Below are 16,941 nucleotides of genomic sequence, written 5' to 3'. Positions count from 1 at the left end.
ACAGTGAGTTAGTGGAAGGCTTTCTGCTCACTCTTCCAGTTGTGACTTATTGGTAAGACCTGGGGGATGGGCGGCCTAGGATATCATTGGCCCAATGGCTTTAAATGTTCTTGAATTGCCTCCCATTGTCTGGTTTTCTTTTTGTATTTTTCCTTATGGAAGGATTTTCTTCAGTCACCATCCGAATCAGGCAGGACCCAGCTTGGCCTTGATAGAGAGACACTAGGTTCTGGAGCAGGTTTGAGTAGAGCAGTTACTGAGGATCTTCCTGTGCGATGGCTTCTTTAGTGAGGTTTTCAGAAACAGCCAACCCCCCACCCCATGCCTAACAACTTTCCTTTCTGTTCGTCCACTACTCTAGGGGCTGGCAAAGCTGCCCATTGCCCAGATTTTCTGGAAACTACATATTTAAGTGTGATCTACTTCAAGGCAATGAGACAGTAGAGTGGTTACACAGAAGTTAGGGCAGGAAGCTCTGGAAAACTTTTCTGTTGCGATAAAAAGGACCATGGTCCTTCTGTCTTTGCTGTCCTCTCATTTCCTGCCTTTGACTGTGACCATACAAAAATGGCTGCACCTATGGTAGTCATCCTATGTCTGTGAGGGAAAGACCTTTTTGCTCAAGAGAACAACAGATTCCAGACCCACCAGAGGAGATTATCCAGCTGAAGACGTGAGTAGGCCATTGGACATTTACTATTTCCTTCCTGGTAGGTATTATGGGTAGTATTTCTAGAACCCATAATTATTACAATGCAATAACAACCAAAGATCAATTGTCAAAGTACACACACACACACACACACACACACACACACACACACCTAGTCTCATGCTTTCGTCTTGCTGTAGGCCCTCTCTTTTATGCCTTTTTAACTCTGCATGTGTGATATACAATATTAAAGAAACACAGATATTTCAGCAAATGAATAAAAGAGTCGATAACAGGGTCAGAGGAGAAACACTTTAAATGATGTTTAATTCTTAACAATGCTTTTGCTTTGTTTTGTTTGGAGATAAGTCTTGCTGTGTAGGTCTGACAAGCCCAGAGCTTGCTATGTACACCCTCACAGAATCTAGAACTTGTGGGTGTCCTGATGCCTCTGCCTCCTGAGTCCTGAGTGGTTGATTCATAATGATTTTTAAAAACAGATCAAATTGAGGGAAAAAAATAGTAAAATCAGGATCTTGAGTAAGATACTTAGTGTTTAACACTTATGTCTGGATTAAGGCAAAATAAAGGAAGAACTCTGAAATCCCATGGTACATGACATAAATGACTCAACGGTGATGTCAAAGTTCCTAAGTACCTTGTATCCTGTGTCCTGTAGAGTGGGTGCTGTAGAAGCCTTTCTGTTCTTGTGTAAAAAAGAAAAGGCACAAAGAAGGGTCCAGGCCGAGCCCCCCTCTTCCTTTTGCCTGTCCACACTGGAGCTGACGGTGCTTAAAATAAGCTGCTCCAGGCGCTCAGAGCATGCTTAGAAGAACTCGCCCCTCTTCCCCACAATTGTGCTTAAATTAAAGGCAAATATAAAATTGGAAAAAGGCTTAGGTATGCATTAGCTATTCTGAATATAACTCTCAGAGACAGAACATCTTATAGGACTTACGAATCAAAATTACTTTTAGACAGACACTGGGTATGAAGTAAGATTCATTGCAATGTAATTTTAACGTCGAGATCATAGCTGCCAGAACCAACCTCCGAAAGGAAAAGATGAGCTCAGTTATATCCCGGTTGTGACACTCGCGCGGTGACAAGATGTTCAAATGTGCTAACCCTGGCAGGGTAATGCACTGTGACATGTTCAGAGGAAGAATGAATTCCATGAGACAAGGGAACCACGGATGCAGGCTCTTATGCAAGCTGATTAATAAACTTATTACACGATTACATCCACATCAACTGCTTTCCCAACCAAGCACGGCAGCAGACCCCATCACAGGGAGGAACTGCTCCGAGGACAGAGTTCTGCAGGGGAGGTAGGGACAACACCAAGGATGGCTGCTGACTGCACAGCGGAGGCTTGGAAAGAAAGGGAAAACTGCTCAGGCCATGACAAGAAATGTTACTTTTCTCACGTGAGGGAGGGCAAGAAGTGGAAGAGGAAGCTGGGTTATGAAAGCCTGGCAGGGGGCTCAGAGCTACAGGGCATATGGAGCCCGGGAAATGGTTGGTGGGGAGGGACTGACAGCTTCTGTATTAATTAGAGTCATGGAACTGTGACCAGAATACCTTAGAGAAACAACTTAGAGGAGGAAGAATCTATTTGGTCTCATGGTTGCAGAGAGCCTAGTCCATCATCATGGAGATGGTGAGGTGCAGTGAGCTGACTTATCTCATAGAGGAGGGAACCTGTGACTGTTCACACCATGCAGACTAGGAAGCAGAGAGCGAGGCCAGAATCCAGGGCTGGGCATAAACTTCAAACAGCTACTTTTAGTGACCTCTCAGCTAGGCTCACCTTTAGTTCCCAGAACCTTCCAAAGGAACGCCACAAGCTTTGGGCCACACATTCAAAACGCGAGCCTGTTAAGGGACATTTCATCTTCCAACCATAATAATGTTTAAGCATAAAGATAACTTTCTTGCTCAATTTGAGGATCGTTGCTATTCAAGCCTTCTTCAGTCTCTGTCCAGATGTCTAATGGGATCTGAAATGCGCGTGCGCGCGCGCGAGCGCACACACACACACACACACACACACACAAAAGGCCTTTTTCATGAGTGGAATTCTTTGGTAACATTTGGAAAGCAACTGCATTGTACATTTGGACTCACAAATATAGATTGGAGCTGTTATCCACAGTTAGATAAGCAGATGATAAGCAGGCTGAGGAAGGGGTGGGAAAGCTGACAGCAGAAAAACATGAACAGACCCTTTCATCCCAGACGATCTTTGGTGGAGATACTTGAAAAGTAGGAGGAGCTTGGTTTGAGGATTTGAGAAATGCTCTATCTTCTTCCTTGGAACAAGGCTTGCGAAGTCTAGACTGGACAAAGACTTGGAGGTCTCGGTTTTCGTTCTTTGTGTCTGTGTGCTGCCTCGGTTCTCTGCTTCCCTCTATGAGCACACTGTCCACCATCCCAGGCCCTCGGGGACTATGCTTAGAAGTTTCTTTGGCTCACAGGGGATTGGGTGCTGAGCCACAGCTGGAGAAAGAAGGAGGGGATTGGAGTCACGCATTTTACTCTCCTAACCCCTCTCTCTGGTGTCCACTCTGTATAAAATGTGGCATTGCCTGTTCCCTTTTGAGGAAACCATCTTCCTTGTCAGTTTTAAGAACCACTGTCTTCCTCCTCCCCCCCCCCCCAGCTCTAGCACAGGGATCAACTGTTAACCGTGACTTCCAACTTTCAGAAACTGAGAGAATATAGACCTTCTCAGAACATGGAACTTGGAGATTTAAACTGTTAAGCTCTGGAAAAACTGGTTGGGGAAAAACTGCCATCCTAGACTGGGGCAGTCACCAGCTGTTTCTGGTTTCACAGAGCCTAGACCACACTCTAGGCAAACAAACAAACAAACAAACAAACAAACAAACAAACCCTCCCAGAATGATGACACCAAGCAAGCTGCCTGTCTCTTGTTGAACTGTCCTGTCTGTGATCTTTGGTGTGCTCTTGGCTTTGATTTCTCCAGATACAAAATGAAATGGCTACGTTAGACAGCCTCCACATCTTCCTACAGATCTGACATTACATGAAAAGCAGTTGACAGAATCTGTCTAAAGTAGATCCAAACATCATGATCTTTTCCCTTTAAAATTTAAAAAAAACTATCAAAGAATTTAATTTCCACATAATCTACGAATTCTGTCAAGGAATTCTTGAAGCTACCTATTGCTAGACCGTGTCTCTACCTTAGGGAAACTGAGTCACAAATCAAACAACCTTTACACCCCAGAGAGGTTCCCTTAAGGGGAAGGGATAAAAGAGAGAGATTATTAATGCATAATGTACTATGTACTGACCTCTGATGCCATCAGCATCCAAAGAGAGGCACCAACAAAGTTCACAGGTATGGAAGTCTTCCTGGAGGAAAAAGCCTGAACTGGGCAATGGGTTTCCCTCCCTTAGCCCTTCCTCCCTCCCTCCCTTCCTTCCTTCCTTCCTTCCTTCCTTCCTTCCTTCCTTCCTCCCTTATAGAGTGTTTCTATGTAGAACTGAGCTGTCCTTGAATTCCTGATCTACCTGCTTCAGCATCCTGAATACCAGGACTATAGGCCTGTACCACCACACTCCTCAGCTCCTGTATTGGGTGTTCACTGATGCACAGGTAGCCGATGCATGAGGGGGGGGCTGGGAAATGTATGAAAAGAGTAGGTGAATCATTCCTTACACAGTAAGGGCTTGAGGAGAGACTGGTGGGAAGGTAAACAGAGAAGTCCTAGTGAGGATGTGGGAGATGTCAAGGGATTCGGCTTTGGTAGAGCCTAAAATGTGAGCTGGGGAAAGTCAGAAGAAAACGAGGCTGAGAGAGCCAGGCCGGCTGTTTAGCAAGGAGACCCTGAACATTCTAGATAACAAAACAAAACAAAAAAGCTACTAAGTGATGGATTGTTTTGTAATTGAACAGAATAACTTAAAAAAAAAAACCACTTCCCTTCTCAAACTATAATACCAACAGCCACCCTGAAACAGCAATAATGACAAAAACATACATTGATATATGTTCAGCAATTTTCCTGAAATGGAACTTAAATAATGGAACTTAAATCTGTATTTTTGCCTATACAAAAACTATTAATTGATGTTTCTTGTATTAGTCAGAGTTCTCTAAAGGACTAGAACTGATACAATGAATTTATTTACATTAAAGGACGATTGATTAGAGTGGCTTACAGGCTGTGGGTCTGGTACTGGAACAGTGGCTGTCTTCTGCTGACAAGGCCAAGAATCCAGGCTGGATGTCTGTGCTGGCCTTCATTTTTCTTCAGAATCCTGAATAATTAGGGCCTAATACCAGCAAAGGAATGCTTCATCAGCAGGAGAGACGAACTTGCTAGTGAGAGTGAGGGCAAAGCAAGCAAAAAGCAAAAGCTTCCATCTTCCCTGCCCCTCTATATATGCTGCCACCAGAAAGGTATGACCCACATTTAAGGCATTGTCTTCTGACCTTAAATAACCAAGATTTAGGGTGGGGATTTCCACCAAGAGAGAGCCCTCACAGGGCTTCCCAGGTGTTTGGGTTTTAGCTGATTCCAAATCTCAATCAAGAATATTGATCACACCTCTAAGAATGGTCAGCTGATCTGGGGATTAATAGACCCAGACAGGTAGCGTTCACTGGGGTCCTTTAGTAGTCACTGGAGTTCAGCCAAACTTTCAAGATTTGACTTTGGAAGGAGAAAGTGTATCTTGTCTATAGTTTTATTACTAGGGACTGTGACAGTGTTTGGCAGGTGGATAGGCTTGAGAGCTACCTAGAGGGTGAACAATGTTCTCTGAGTGTCCACTGAGCCCTACCTATCACTTGCATTAAGACTGCGAAATAGCCAAGCTGGAGCTTCTGCCCCCGAGCACAGCAGCACCTGCAAATGGACTTCAATACAAATAAGCCAAGCATAAAATGACATTTCCATTTCTTCTAAAGAAATCTGAACGAGGTAAGTGTTAGACAAAAAGAGAATGCCTTTTGTAAGGTTTAATGATGTCACAGAGATTGTATAAGAAAATAACTTAGAATTTCAAATACATACTTCGGTGTCAGTCAAGAATTTATATCAAGGTTTGCTGCACGTACTTTACAGGGCTGATTTAAGAACAAGCGCCATAAATTACTGTGGAAGTTAAGGATGAAAAAAGATGGAAAGGAGAGGGGGATGGGCAGGGAAGGATGAGGATGAACACAAGAGGAGCTCCTAGACTTGACATCACAATCTTGTCATGTTTCTCATGCCCTTGAGTGACTGAGTGACTGGGCCATGAAGTACAAACACTTAGCCTGTAGGGACCACATAGGATGACCCTTGGAAGATGTGGAATGTTTATATGTTTTCCTAGGCTTACAATAGCCTAGGAAACGATAATATTTGAACTGTAAATTGAAATTTTATTTTCTTTTATTTTTTTATGTTAGTAAACCAATTTTCTTTGTTTCTATCTAAACCTAATAGCAGTTTAAAGGGGAGAAAGGGGGACCATAGCACTCGCTTATTATAGCCTGGTAAGGTGTGGCATGGGCTGGGTAGCTGTATAGAAATGCTGCATATTATAAGATTTGTAGTGTGGACTAAGTTACTGATAATAACATCATTGTGTCATAGATTAATTCACCACGATCTTACCAGGGCTGACTATGTCCTAAGTAACGCATTAGGACTAAAAGAACAAATCATGACAAAGTTCTTGCATTCAAATTTGTTGATTAGTTTGCTAAGGCTGCTGTCCTAGGATTTCTATGGCTATGAAGAGACATCTTGACCAATACACCTCTTGTAGAGGAAGACATTTAACTGGGGCTGGTTTACAGTTTCAGAGGTTTAGAACATTGTCATCATGGCGGGAACATGGCAGCTTGGAGGCGGCAGATGGTTCTGGAGGAGCTGAGAGTTCTACATCTTGATCTGAAAGCAGCCAGGAGGAGACTTTCTTCCACTTTGCACTTTGGAGCCTGAGCATATATATCAGACCTCAAAGCCCCGCCTCCAGAGTGACACACTTCCTCCAACAAGGTCACACCTCCTAATAGTGTCACTTCTTATTGGCCAAGCATTGAAACACATGAGTCTTTGGGTGCCAAACCTATTCAAACCACCACAGCTGCCAAACAAAATTCCACACTGGAATTCTATTTCCTCATGTTCAAGTTCCTAGAAGCTTCTGTTTCGGGTGGGGCCAACCTTTCTGGCTTAGCAGTGGGAAGAGATAGAGGAGTATCTGGTACTTTTCCATTTCTTAAGTGGGCATCAGACTTATGGGACTAGCCCCCCCCCCCCCCCCCGCACGTAAACATCCAACATAACCTTTATAAATCCTGTAGATCCTATCTCCTACAGAGTCCAAGCTGCAGCACACAACTTTAAGGAGACACAATTAGGTCCATAACATGACAGGAGCGTATTAGTGAATCTCTGGGGACTGGAACTTCGTGTATTGAATTTCCTCTTGGCAACAACTTGGTAAGGCGAGCTGACATTTCGAACAAGCTCTCTTTTGAATCCAGGCTTGGGTTATCATATTGCTTGCCCATGGTCATGTTGACTAGCCAGGAAAACAGCCGCAGGACCTTCTCACTTGGCATCCAGTGCTGTTTCCAGTAGACGGCACCACACCACTGTGCGCTCTTATTATGCTGGTTCTGTTAACAAGACGAAGATGCAGTAGGGATGGCGTATGTAAGTACAAACACTCGAATGAACTAGCAGAGCCGTCTCTGTTGGTCCAAGGCGAATGTTTATCGTGGAATGAATCTGAGAGCTAACCCCAATAGTATAAGCCCACTGACTCGCCTTAAAGGAGCTTTCCTGTTACTTGTCAGTATCGTCTTGTTCTTCACATTTCATTTTACAATCTGGAAACTCTGGGAAAGTTTGAGGGTGCTTTTGCTGCTCAGACCCCTGAGTATGAAGCCTGGTGCCTGAGGCAGTCAGCCAGGCCTGTGGGAGCGCTATCAGGAGCTCCCTCCCGGCACAGCAATTTCACAGTGAATACAATGGAGACAGAAACCTGGCGGGCCAGGAAAGGCAGAGGACAGAAACAAAAAAGCTGGTCCTTGAAGCAGTTCACAGAAATGCTGCTGCCTAGAGGTTTACAGATGCCACATGAGGGAAACCATATACAGGATGTGCAGCCCTGAACTATCCCCAGCAGCCAGATCCATGGAAACAGAGAAGGAGACAGGGTCATTCTTAATGGATGCTGGGGAACATTTTACTAGAACAAGAAAAGCACATTTATACACACGCAAACTGAAGTAGTCATTGTATATGTTGGCGAATACAAACTTTATCTCTATGGAGCTTCTTCAGCAAACCTAAAGGACCATTTGTGTTATACGTGAATACTTTTCCAAAGGGGAAAAACTGTCATCTTAAAAACAAGCTCATTTCATTTTTTTTAAAAAACCCTCAGCCATTGGAAACTCAGTAGTAAAGTGTATTAAGCACATTAAAATGTCTCTGTCCGCCGATGGGGAGAGGGAGGGCTGCCTAGCAAATGCTGTCGCTGTCGGGGAGACTTAAAAAGTGGCATAGCTCCAAGCACGTGGCAGTGATCCTGCAAGGACAGCTACACAAAGGGCGGTCCGTCGCTCTAATCTAAAGTAAAGCCAACCTGTTGTCATGAATAATTGAAAGGTCTTGTAAGGGATACAATAGCTATACATTGAGGGTGTTCCAGACCTTGCCTATAAATAATCAAAATCTGGGCATAAGGAGGCCGGCAGTAGACGGGTTGAGAATCATGGTTTTCAGAGCTTTCTATTTGCAGAAATGTATCAATGCATGCCCATTTTCAAGTGAGAAAATACTTTCTTGAAAAAGATGCGTAAGGAAACCGTAGTGTGTTGTATAAACATGGTAAGTATCTTAAGTATCTTGCAATCAAGAACCTGTCAGGGCAATTTGGTTAGTACAGTGGAATTCAGGCTGAGGATGTGGCTAGGTAGGAGAGGGTTTGGTGTGTGTGTGTGTGTGTGTGTGTGTGTGTGTGTGTGTGTGTGTGTACGTGCGCCCTTGGGGCGGGGGCGGGGGAAGGTCAGGAATACAAATTAGTTTACATTTAAAAAACTAAAAAAAAAAAAAAAAGTGTCCACGGCATAAACCTGAACAGATGAGATCTCAGGTCGCCTCTTCTATGCTACAACCCGACAGTGCTTGTGCATAGTTTAACATCAAGGCACATTACATCTTTTCCACTCTGACTGATTAATGGCTGAAAAGATCAGTAGCGAAGTCTTTGGCTCCCGCGGAGCTCAGGGAGTTTGGCGGGAACCGTAGGCTGGTCCTGACTTCAGCCCAGGCCACAGCTTGGTCCCCAGTCAGTCTGTCAGCTGTGTGCCTCCCTCCCTGCTGCCCTTTTCAGTTACGTGGTGTGCACCCCGAGTGGCGTGGCCTTCCAGCTGCCTCCAGGGTACTGGGGAGCTTTGTGGTAGAACAAAGGAAACTGTGAATGTCTCCTTCCCCCACAGAATGAGCAGTGTGCTATATATGCTCAAAGTCCCACTGCCAGACGGGTCCCAAGCAAAGGAACATTTGAAAGAATTCGTATCTTTTATCCACAGTGTAACGGAAAAATACTAGCTCAAGGAAGTGGGCTGTGAAAAACTGTCAGAGCCTGCCTACCTTTGGCTTTGATAATGACTCTAGAACCTCTCCTCAACTCCACAGAGATCTGACTCAGCGTGGGGAGAAGCCAGGAATACTGGGTATTTCATGAAAAATAACAGAACAGCCCAGGAGAGGCAGAGGAGGAGGAAAGCCGGGTGTTTCGGAGCCGGGTGGGTCGGGGCCAACAGTTCAAACCAAAAGGCCATTTTAAAACCGTCTTTCCCAGAAAGTGTAGCCAGAGAGATGAAGAAGGTTCCACCCGCCTTTGATTATCTCTACACGTGGGAGGTGTTGGTAGCTTGGGGACAGGAAAATCTGAGGACACAGGATGACTCGCAAACTTCCCTCCGCCTCTGCCTGTGGGCTTATTAGCAGCCAGGCAAATCAGTGTGCAAAGAATAGCTTTGCTGGAGAACAGCTGGGGAAATGGCAAATTATGCAATTTTTGCAGGCGCACACAGACCTGCGGTTGCACCGAAATCAAATTAGATGAGGCACACAGGGCTTAGCAGTGCCAGCTTCAGGGCCCAGAGCAACCGGCTTGCCTGGACGGTCAGGTCGGCTCTGTTCTGAGTTGGGGAGGGCTCTAGTCCCGGTCTGTCTACTAGCTGCAGGTCTGTGCTGCACCCTCCCAAGAGCCCAACCAAGCCCACTGTGGTGTGAAAGAGGACGCTTTACCTCTCTGTCTTCCCCCTTCCAGCATGCGGTATTGATTTTCCACTGCGAGACAGAAAGGCCTTTCTTCTAAGTACCTTTGGAGGCAGCCTTGGCTGTCGAGCCAGCTTTGTGAGCGAGGGCCTGTTATTCAGGGAACACAGAAGGGCTTTCTCAGTTGCAAGCGGTGTTTGTGCAGTTTACCAGTCATAACAAGTTCCTGTTTGACTTCAAGTTGTTCAAGAAAAATCCAGCCAACAGATTGAAGCTGTTCCTTGCGTCATTTGGTTAGTCTAAACAAGCCTGGGTAATTAGAGTCGCTAATTAATACCTATGTCTATTGTGCGTCTGAGCTGATGTTCTGAAGGCGTTGCCGGCTCAGAAATGTAAAAATAATTGCTCTCTAAAACTGGGCAAGGGGGCGTCTTTCCATGAGATTTCACCTTGAATATGCAAATGTTCTCTCTTTCGAAATGCAACTTGTGAAAAATAAGGAGTGTTTGAAATTTCTCCAGCCTGGAACTGATTTCATATAGACTTTATGGAAACCTGGCCCTTGCCTTGCAGGCATCAAAGGCTTACCAGCAGCAAGGTAAAGGAAAAAGAAATTTAACAGGGCCATCCCTTGCTCCAAAACAACTTGGTCTATCATATGCTGAGTTTGTAGTCTTGATAAACTTGGGATTAGTGTTTCAGTACTTAGAAATCAAGTACCAGGTTCCCTGTCATTTTAAAAAGTGAAGCATGAATTCTTTTTCTTCTTTTTTCAATATTTTATTAATCTATTCATATTACATCTCAATTGTTATCCCATCCCTTGTATCCTCCCATTCTTCCCTCCCTCCCATTTCCCCCTTACTCCTCTCGCATATGTCTGTGACTGAGGGGGACCTCCTCCCCCTGTATATGCTCATAGGGTATTAAGTCTTTTCTTGATAGCCTGCTATCCTTCCTCTGAGTGCCACCAGGCCTCCCATCCAGGGGACGTGGTCAAATATGGGGCACCAGAGTTCGTGTGAAAGTCAGACCCCACTCTCCACTCAGCTGTGGAGAATGTCCTGTCCATTGGGTAGATCTGGGTAGGGGTTTGAAGTTTAGTGCATGTATTGTCCTTGGCTGGTGCCATAGTTTGAGCAGGACCCCTGGGCCCAGATCTGCCCATCATAATGTTCTTCTTGTAGATTTCTAGGACCCTCTGGATCCTTCTATTTCCCCATTCTTCCCTGCTTCTCTCACCTAAGTCTTCACTTACCAGAAAAGTGGGTCAGAGGAGAAGCATGATTCTGTTGCTTGGATTTCAAGCAGTGTTTTTACATCACATACAGCCTGTACCTCCAAGATCAATGTGGGGTGTCTACTTACTTTTATTATGTGTAAATAGCATAATATACCGTAGCGGCATATAGATGAAAACTCAGAGGACCAGTGAGTAGAAAAGGTATGACACTTGACCCAAAGGGAAACTGATTTACAGTCATTGATTCATTTGAGATCAATTGCCTGAGAAGTCACTGAAGGACTGCATGTATAATGAATGGTGCTCGAGGCAATTTAAAAATGAAAATGCCCGCCCTTGATCAGTTACTGATCCTACCTACTTCCTGGGTGTGGGGGCTCTGATTTACTGATTAAATACGGAAAAACAAGATGTCAGGCAAGAGATAATGAAGAAATTGATTATAGAAGCGTGGGAGAGCAGGGAAAGGGAAGGGGCATCCCAGAGAGAAAGACAGAGACAGAGACAGCGACAGCAAGAGAGAGGAAGAGGAAGGCAGCAGAAGAGGAAGAGTGGAGCAACACACACACACACACACACACACACACACACACACACACACACACACACGGTTAGTTTGCCCTACTTATATCCTGGGCAGCTAGCCCACCTAGTGGCTGCCAGGTGATGATGCCATAGGTTGCTAGGCAGGCTGGGGGCAAGTATGTTATCACAGCCTAGTTAGCTACTGTACTTTGTCAAGAACCGAGGTTAGGTGTCCATCTCGGCAAAATTTCGATAGCGACCTGAAGAGTGCTCATAGGAAGGGGAAAGGTGTAGGGAGGGCTCATGCTCTACAGCACGTGGGGTGGCCTAACAGGACTGAGTGAAGATAGCTAGTTAGTGGTGGTGTTCTTAAGAGGGGGCTCACATTAAGGAGGTCAGAGTCCGGCCAGGGACATCATTATTAGAAGTCACAGGTGTGGTTGACAACAGACTAAGCTTCCATCTTATAAGAGATTATGGCTGTGGACCCTCACGGTAGGTGCTAGGAGCCCTGCTGAATTTAGGGAGAGACTCAGGAGACTCTACTCCCTCCTTACTCTATGGATATTCTTCTATAGCTGCTAAGCTTTGTGACTTGAGCAAGATCAGGAGGGGTCTCTCAGGACTGTCTGTGTAGCCGTTTGGTGTGGAAGAGAAGGAAGCAGTCAGCAGACAGGGTTTCCCACCCACTGGAGTTCCTGGGTACCTTTTAGCAGAGAGTGGGGTTTAAGTACGTAAAAGACTCTTTGTAGCTGGGAGACACACTATTGAGATAAATGAGGATAGGGTTCTAAATTGGTTAATTTGAAAACAAGTTGAAGTATGACTTAATCTTCTGCTCCCAAGCGGAGGAGCAATAAAGAAAGGCAACAGTGCTGTTGGCGGTAGCAGCCGCGGTGGTGCTGTTGGTGGTAGCAGCCGCGGTGGTGCTGTTGGCGGTAGCAGCCGCGGTGGTGCTGTTGGCGGTAGCAGCCGCGGTGGTGCTGTTGGCGGTAGCAGCCCCGGTGGTGGTGGTGGCGGCGGCGGCGGCGGCGACGGCGACGGCGGCGGCGGCGGCGGCGGCGGTGGCAGGGGCAGTGGCGGCAGGGTGGGTAATCAAACGGGGAAACAAGAACTTCAGTTTAAAATGGAATGTACATTTATCACAGAGTTAACGTGCAAAACCGTATGTGGTGTATGCCACAAGAGGGTTCTGACAGGAGATGGCGTGGGGTGGTGGAGTTGGGAAGTGGAGCTTAGATTCACCTGACATGATCAAACCTAGGTCATTTCAGATAGAGGCAAAAGTCATACCTCATACCCATTGCAGAGAGAAGCCTGGGCAGAGCTAGTAAGGCAGGAAGAGTGTGAGCCAGATGGGGGCCACAGTGAGGAGTGGAAACTGGACAGCTTACCTAAATGAAATGAGGGGAAGGGGGCGCAGTTTCTAAATACAGCATTGCTGGTGATTGTCCAAACACCTTTGGAAGTGATGGTAAAAAGCAAAAGGAATTTGCTTTACAAGCAGGAACCCTTATGAATAGATCTGGTGTGACATACTTTCCCTGTCACTCATCCTCCTCATCAAGGATTCTGACATCCTGCACAAGAAAACGAGGATGACACACAGCTAGAAGTGTTCTCGAAGAGCCCTCACAGGGATGGATGCCTTTTGGACAGGTTATCTGACCTCAGGGTGAGGTGTGGATGGGTGAGACTTAGGATGAGGGGGAGGGGCTGTTGGAATCCAAGGCAGAAATACCGAGGGCACTTCAAGACACAGATGAGAAGAAAGGCAGGAGCCAGTGAGCAACTGCAAGAGGTAAAGTATGCAGACAGTACCATCTGGCCAGAGCTGAAAGCTTGTGGTAGGACCAAAGGACAAAGGGCTGGGACAGGGAACAGAAGGTGAGGGAGAGCAAGAACAAGGCATGGCCGGGAGACAGCTGACTATCCAGCAGGGCAGCCATTTCATCAGAGACACAACGAAGAAGGCCTCGTGTTCCGGATGGCTTCCTGGCCAAGGAGTAGCAGGGGTAAGCATAGATATGAACATTTCCAGACAGTGTGATTGAAGTAGCAGGGATAATATTAATAGGCCTGAGGGGAATAGTAGGAGGAACTGGTGTGTCAGATAAAATAACAATACAGTGTTTAGGTAATTTGGAATAAATGTTGTAGTTAAACATTTTGGTATGATTAAGCTGTTTTTCCTGATAATTGTCTTTCTGGAATGTGTCTAGGATAGACCTAGGTAAATACCCAAGTAAATGCCAGTCCATACATGTTACTGTCCTGTGGTTTTCTGGTTAAAAGCTTCACTTTGGCTCTCTCTGGGCCCAATATTGCTATTTCATGCCAACCTAACATTGGAGACATTACCGAGGTCTTCTGTGCCTCAGTTTCTATATTTGTAAGTTGAATTGGTTTCAGGCCGCCTTTTCAACCTAGTTATTATGCATGGAGTTCCCAGCCAGGATACCCCTGTGATTGCTGGGATTTGCTAATGAAAGTGGAATTTTCTCCTCTGACTTGTGGCTTTTGCTATCAGAGTGATCTTCCTTCCAAAAGTGCACAAGGAAGCGCTCGTCTTGCCAGCAGGAGTTGAGTCCATCCTAGCTTTTCTTCATTTTCTTTCTTTCTTCTTTTCTCTATTCTGCGTTGGAGGAGCCTAGGAAGCAACCTCAAGTTTTTATTGCCATTTGACTCTGAAATGCGCTTCTCTTACTTAGGTTCACTCGTGTCACAAAAAATTAAGATTGGCTTTATACCAGTCCTGGAAAAATAAAACTTAATTCTTAATCAGAAAAATGAACTTTTGAGAAGGGGAAAGGTAAAGCTTCAAGAGCGGAAGAGGATGCCCCTGCAGTGCGTGTGGGGGAAACAGACTGTCCAGAACAGGGCCTTGCTGTGGGTATTATGAAGCATGGGGAAGGAAAAGGTAATCTTGCTATCTCAAAAACAAAACAAAACAAAACAAAAAACAACTCCCAAACACCAAGGTTGATAAGTATAATGTTTCTTTGGCTTATTCTCTAAAGCCAATACTTGATCATTCATTCATTCATTCATTCATTCATTCATTCATTCAAGCATTTCAACAGATTCTGCTACCTATTAAAACGCTAGGTCCTAGAACAAGCATTAGGAACATAGTAGTGAACACACTTGTCCAAATTCTTGGCATTCATGGAACTTGGATGATAGTAGCCATAGATGCTCAAGAAGCTGTTGAAAGACTGCATGGACATGTGACCAGGAAGCGTATGCAGGTCCCCGGAGCCTCTGTGGGCTGTGGGCAGTGTAATTTGTGTTGTTCATGCTATGTACTTGGAAGAGCTTGTGTAGCGTTAAAAATAAAGGACATTGGAGGATGAGTAAGATATGAAGGAATAGAGACCACATGGGTGAATTCCAGAAAGAAAGACAGATGCAAGGGAAAAATATAGTGCACATACCAGTGTTTTGGGGGAGTGGGCAGTGTTTTGGGGGAGTGGGCTGGCTGCAGTGCTTTTTTTTTTAAAGTAGACAATGAGGCCCCCAATGTCTTTCTTTATTTGGAAGCAGTAGACTGGTTCCTTGGCCCTGTGATGGTGAGTCTCCAGTGTCAGCCTGACAGGATTTAAAATTAGCTAGGAGCCATACTCTCCTGAGAGAGGTGTAACGGAGGGAAGACTCATTGTGAAAGTGGTACCATCTCAGGAGTCAGGTGTCCAGGGAAAAGGGAGAAAGGAGGAAGGGAACAGAACCGATCACTCTCGAACTGTGGGAAGAAATGCCCTGAAGTGAATCTAGCGTGTGCCGGAGTCCGATGCTGGAGGCGGAGCTCTACACATACAAGGACACGTGAACCTGCTGCATGGCACTCACAGGCAGCAAGCATGTTTATTAAATCATGTGATACCTGGGTTATCCCAGACCTTCCACAGTTGGGGGAAGACTCTATTTCAATTTCTGTTAGGAAGGATAAACCTTTGCCCCTCCGTTGAGACATTACTTTGCTCTTAGGACTTAGCTAAGCCAGAAACCTTGGAAGGAACCTCTGGTCCTTTACGTTTTCTTCCATTGCTTATGTTTTGGGGGCATGGCATCATGTAGCTCAGGCTGAACTAGGATGAGCCAGCATTAGTAAGATGCCTTTCTTATATCCTTCCTGTTCGGGGGCATCTACCAGGATCTGAGATCGCCTTTTCTAATGTCTTTCTGAGAACTTTCTCTTGAGGCTGCTGCTTGGAGCCAGCTGACTGCTGACTCTCCTGATCCTAGGCAGGCATGATCATTAACTGACTCAGAACACACAATAGGGATGGACACCCATGTCAAAGCAGGAGGCTCGGTCCACCTGATGCTGAGGCTGATGTGGGTTAATTTTGCATTGACTTGAGTCAGATAAGGGCGTCCTGTTATTTAGAGTATCAGCCAGGCGCTGGGAGGTGAGGCTATTATCAGGAGTCATTGTCACTTCATCTACATTTGGGATCAGTGAAAAATCGTACTTCGGACTGCAATCTATACATTTACCCAGCTGGTAATCCATATATTTGGGCATATTAAAGAGACAAAGGGTTTTTTATCAGAAACACACATCTTTTGCAATTTAGAGAAGCAACAACAGAGATGGTAACAAGGAGGATAGATTTTGTTACATTTCTGATTTTTCCCCCCTTTAGACCTGTGTGAGATACCCCAACTAAAACACTCACTCGTAGCAGATGTGTTGGAAGAACACAATCTCAGAACGAGCCGTGATTTTATATTAAAGTCCATTTGAGCCATTTATATAATCTAAGAGAAGGTTCTCTCTCTCTCTGTAAGCTTCTGCCTTCTCATCAATGAAGTGAGGACAGTAAGACCACTTGTCCTCCTCAGCTGTCAAAACACCTGCTCCTTGGGAGACACTCACGGGTCCTCTAGATTAGCCTGTTTAGCATCCATCCCAAGCTCTGTGTGTCTAACCTCCTGACTGCAGAGGCTAGAAAGCTAAAAAGAAACATTTATCAAACTCTCTCACAGCTTAGCTCCTGGATACTGTGTAGGTCCCATCAATTGGAGGTACTCAAGTGAGATGGCTGGGGAACAGTGTTAAGAGGAGAGAGCTATTGGCAGCAAGCAGAGTGACCGTTTGCAGACACAGCTACGGCAGAGGCAATGTGAGTGCTGTCAACAGCTGCCGGAGAAAATGGTTTTCTGCAGCAGCGTCTACTGCTGTATTGTATTGTACTGTGGCAAAGGTCATGCCGTTCTGGGGCCTGCAGTCATTCTGCAAGCTCAGT

At 45.4% G+C, this 16,941-nt stretch overlaps 1 protein-coding gene and 1 long non-coding RNA gene across 10 annotated transcripts in view; one reads left to right on the top strand and one right to left on the bottom strand.

The window, feature by feature from the left end:
• Positions 1 to 1,013: 1,013 nt before the first annotated feature.
• LOC311578685 lies at positions 1,014 to 4,930 on the bottom strand. 4 transcript variants are annotated; one of them, XR_014772927.1, is made up of 4 exons: positions 4,847 to 4,930; positions 2,783 to 3,154; positions 1,703 to 1,797; positions 1,014 to 1,117 (listed from the first exon to the last, which is right to left on the bottom strand). It is a non-coding gene; the product is annotated as an uncharacterized lncRNA (long non-coding RNA). The 4 variants fall into 4 exon arrangements; XR_014772928.1 differs by lacking the exon at positions 4,847 to 4,930 and adding an exon at positions 3,976 to 4,056; XR_014772929.1 differs by lacking the exon at positions 4,847 to 4,930 and having other exon boundaries at positions 2,783 to 3,257.
• A 7,979-nt stretch (positions 4,931 to 12,909) lies between these two features.
• LOC311578682 (uncharacterized protein) overlaps positions 12,910 to 16,941 on the top strand; it is a 240,209-nt gene continuing 236,177 nt past the window's right edge. For 5 of the 6 annotated variants that reach the window (XM_084748708.1, XM_084748707.1, XM_084748706.1 and 2 more), the window contains exon 1: positions 12,910 to 13,704. In XM_084748708.1, the coding sequence (XP_084604834.1) occupies positions 13,677 to 13,704 (28 nt within the window). In that variant the 5' untranslated portion in view covers positions 12,910 to 13,676. The remainder of the gene's footprint in view (positions 13,705 to 16,941) is intronic. The other variant, XM_084748704.1, reaches the window with a different exon arrangement.

The sequence above is a fragment of the Acomys minous genome, assembly GCF_964271855.1.
Source record: "Acomys minous genome assembly, chromosome: 12".
Classification (NCBI taxonomy): domain Eukaryota; kingdom Metazoa; phylum Chordata; class Mammalia; order Rodentia; family Muridae; genus Acomys; species Acomys minous.
The sequence above is the reverse complement of the archived record's forward strand: the minus strand, read 5'-3'. Positions and strand labels throughout refer to the sequence as shown.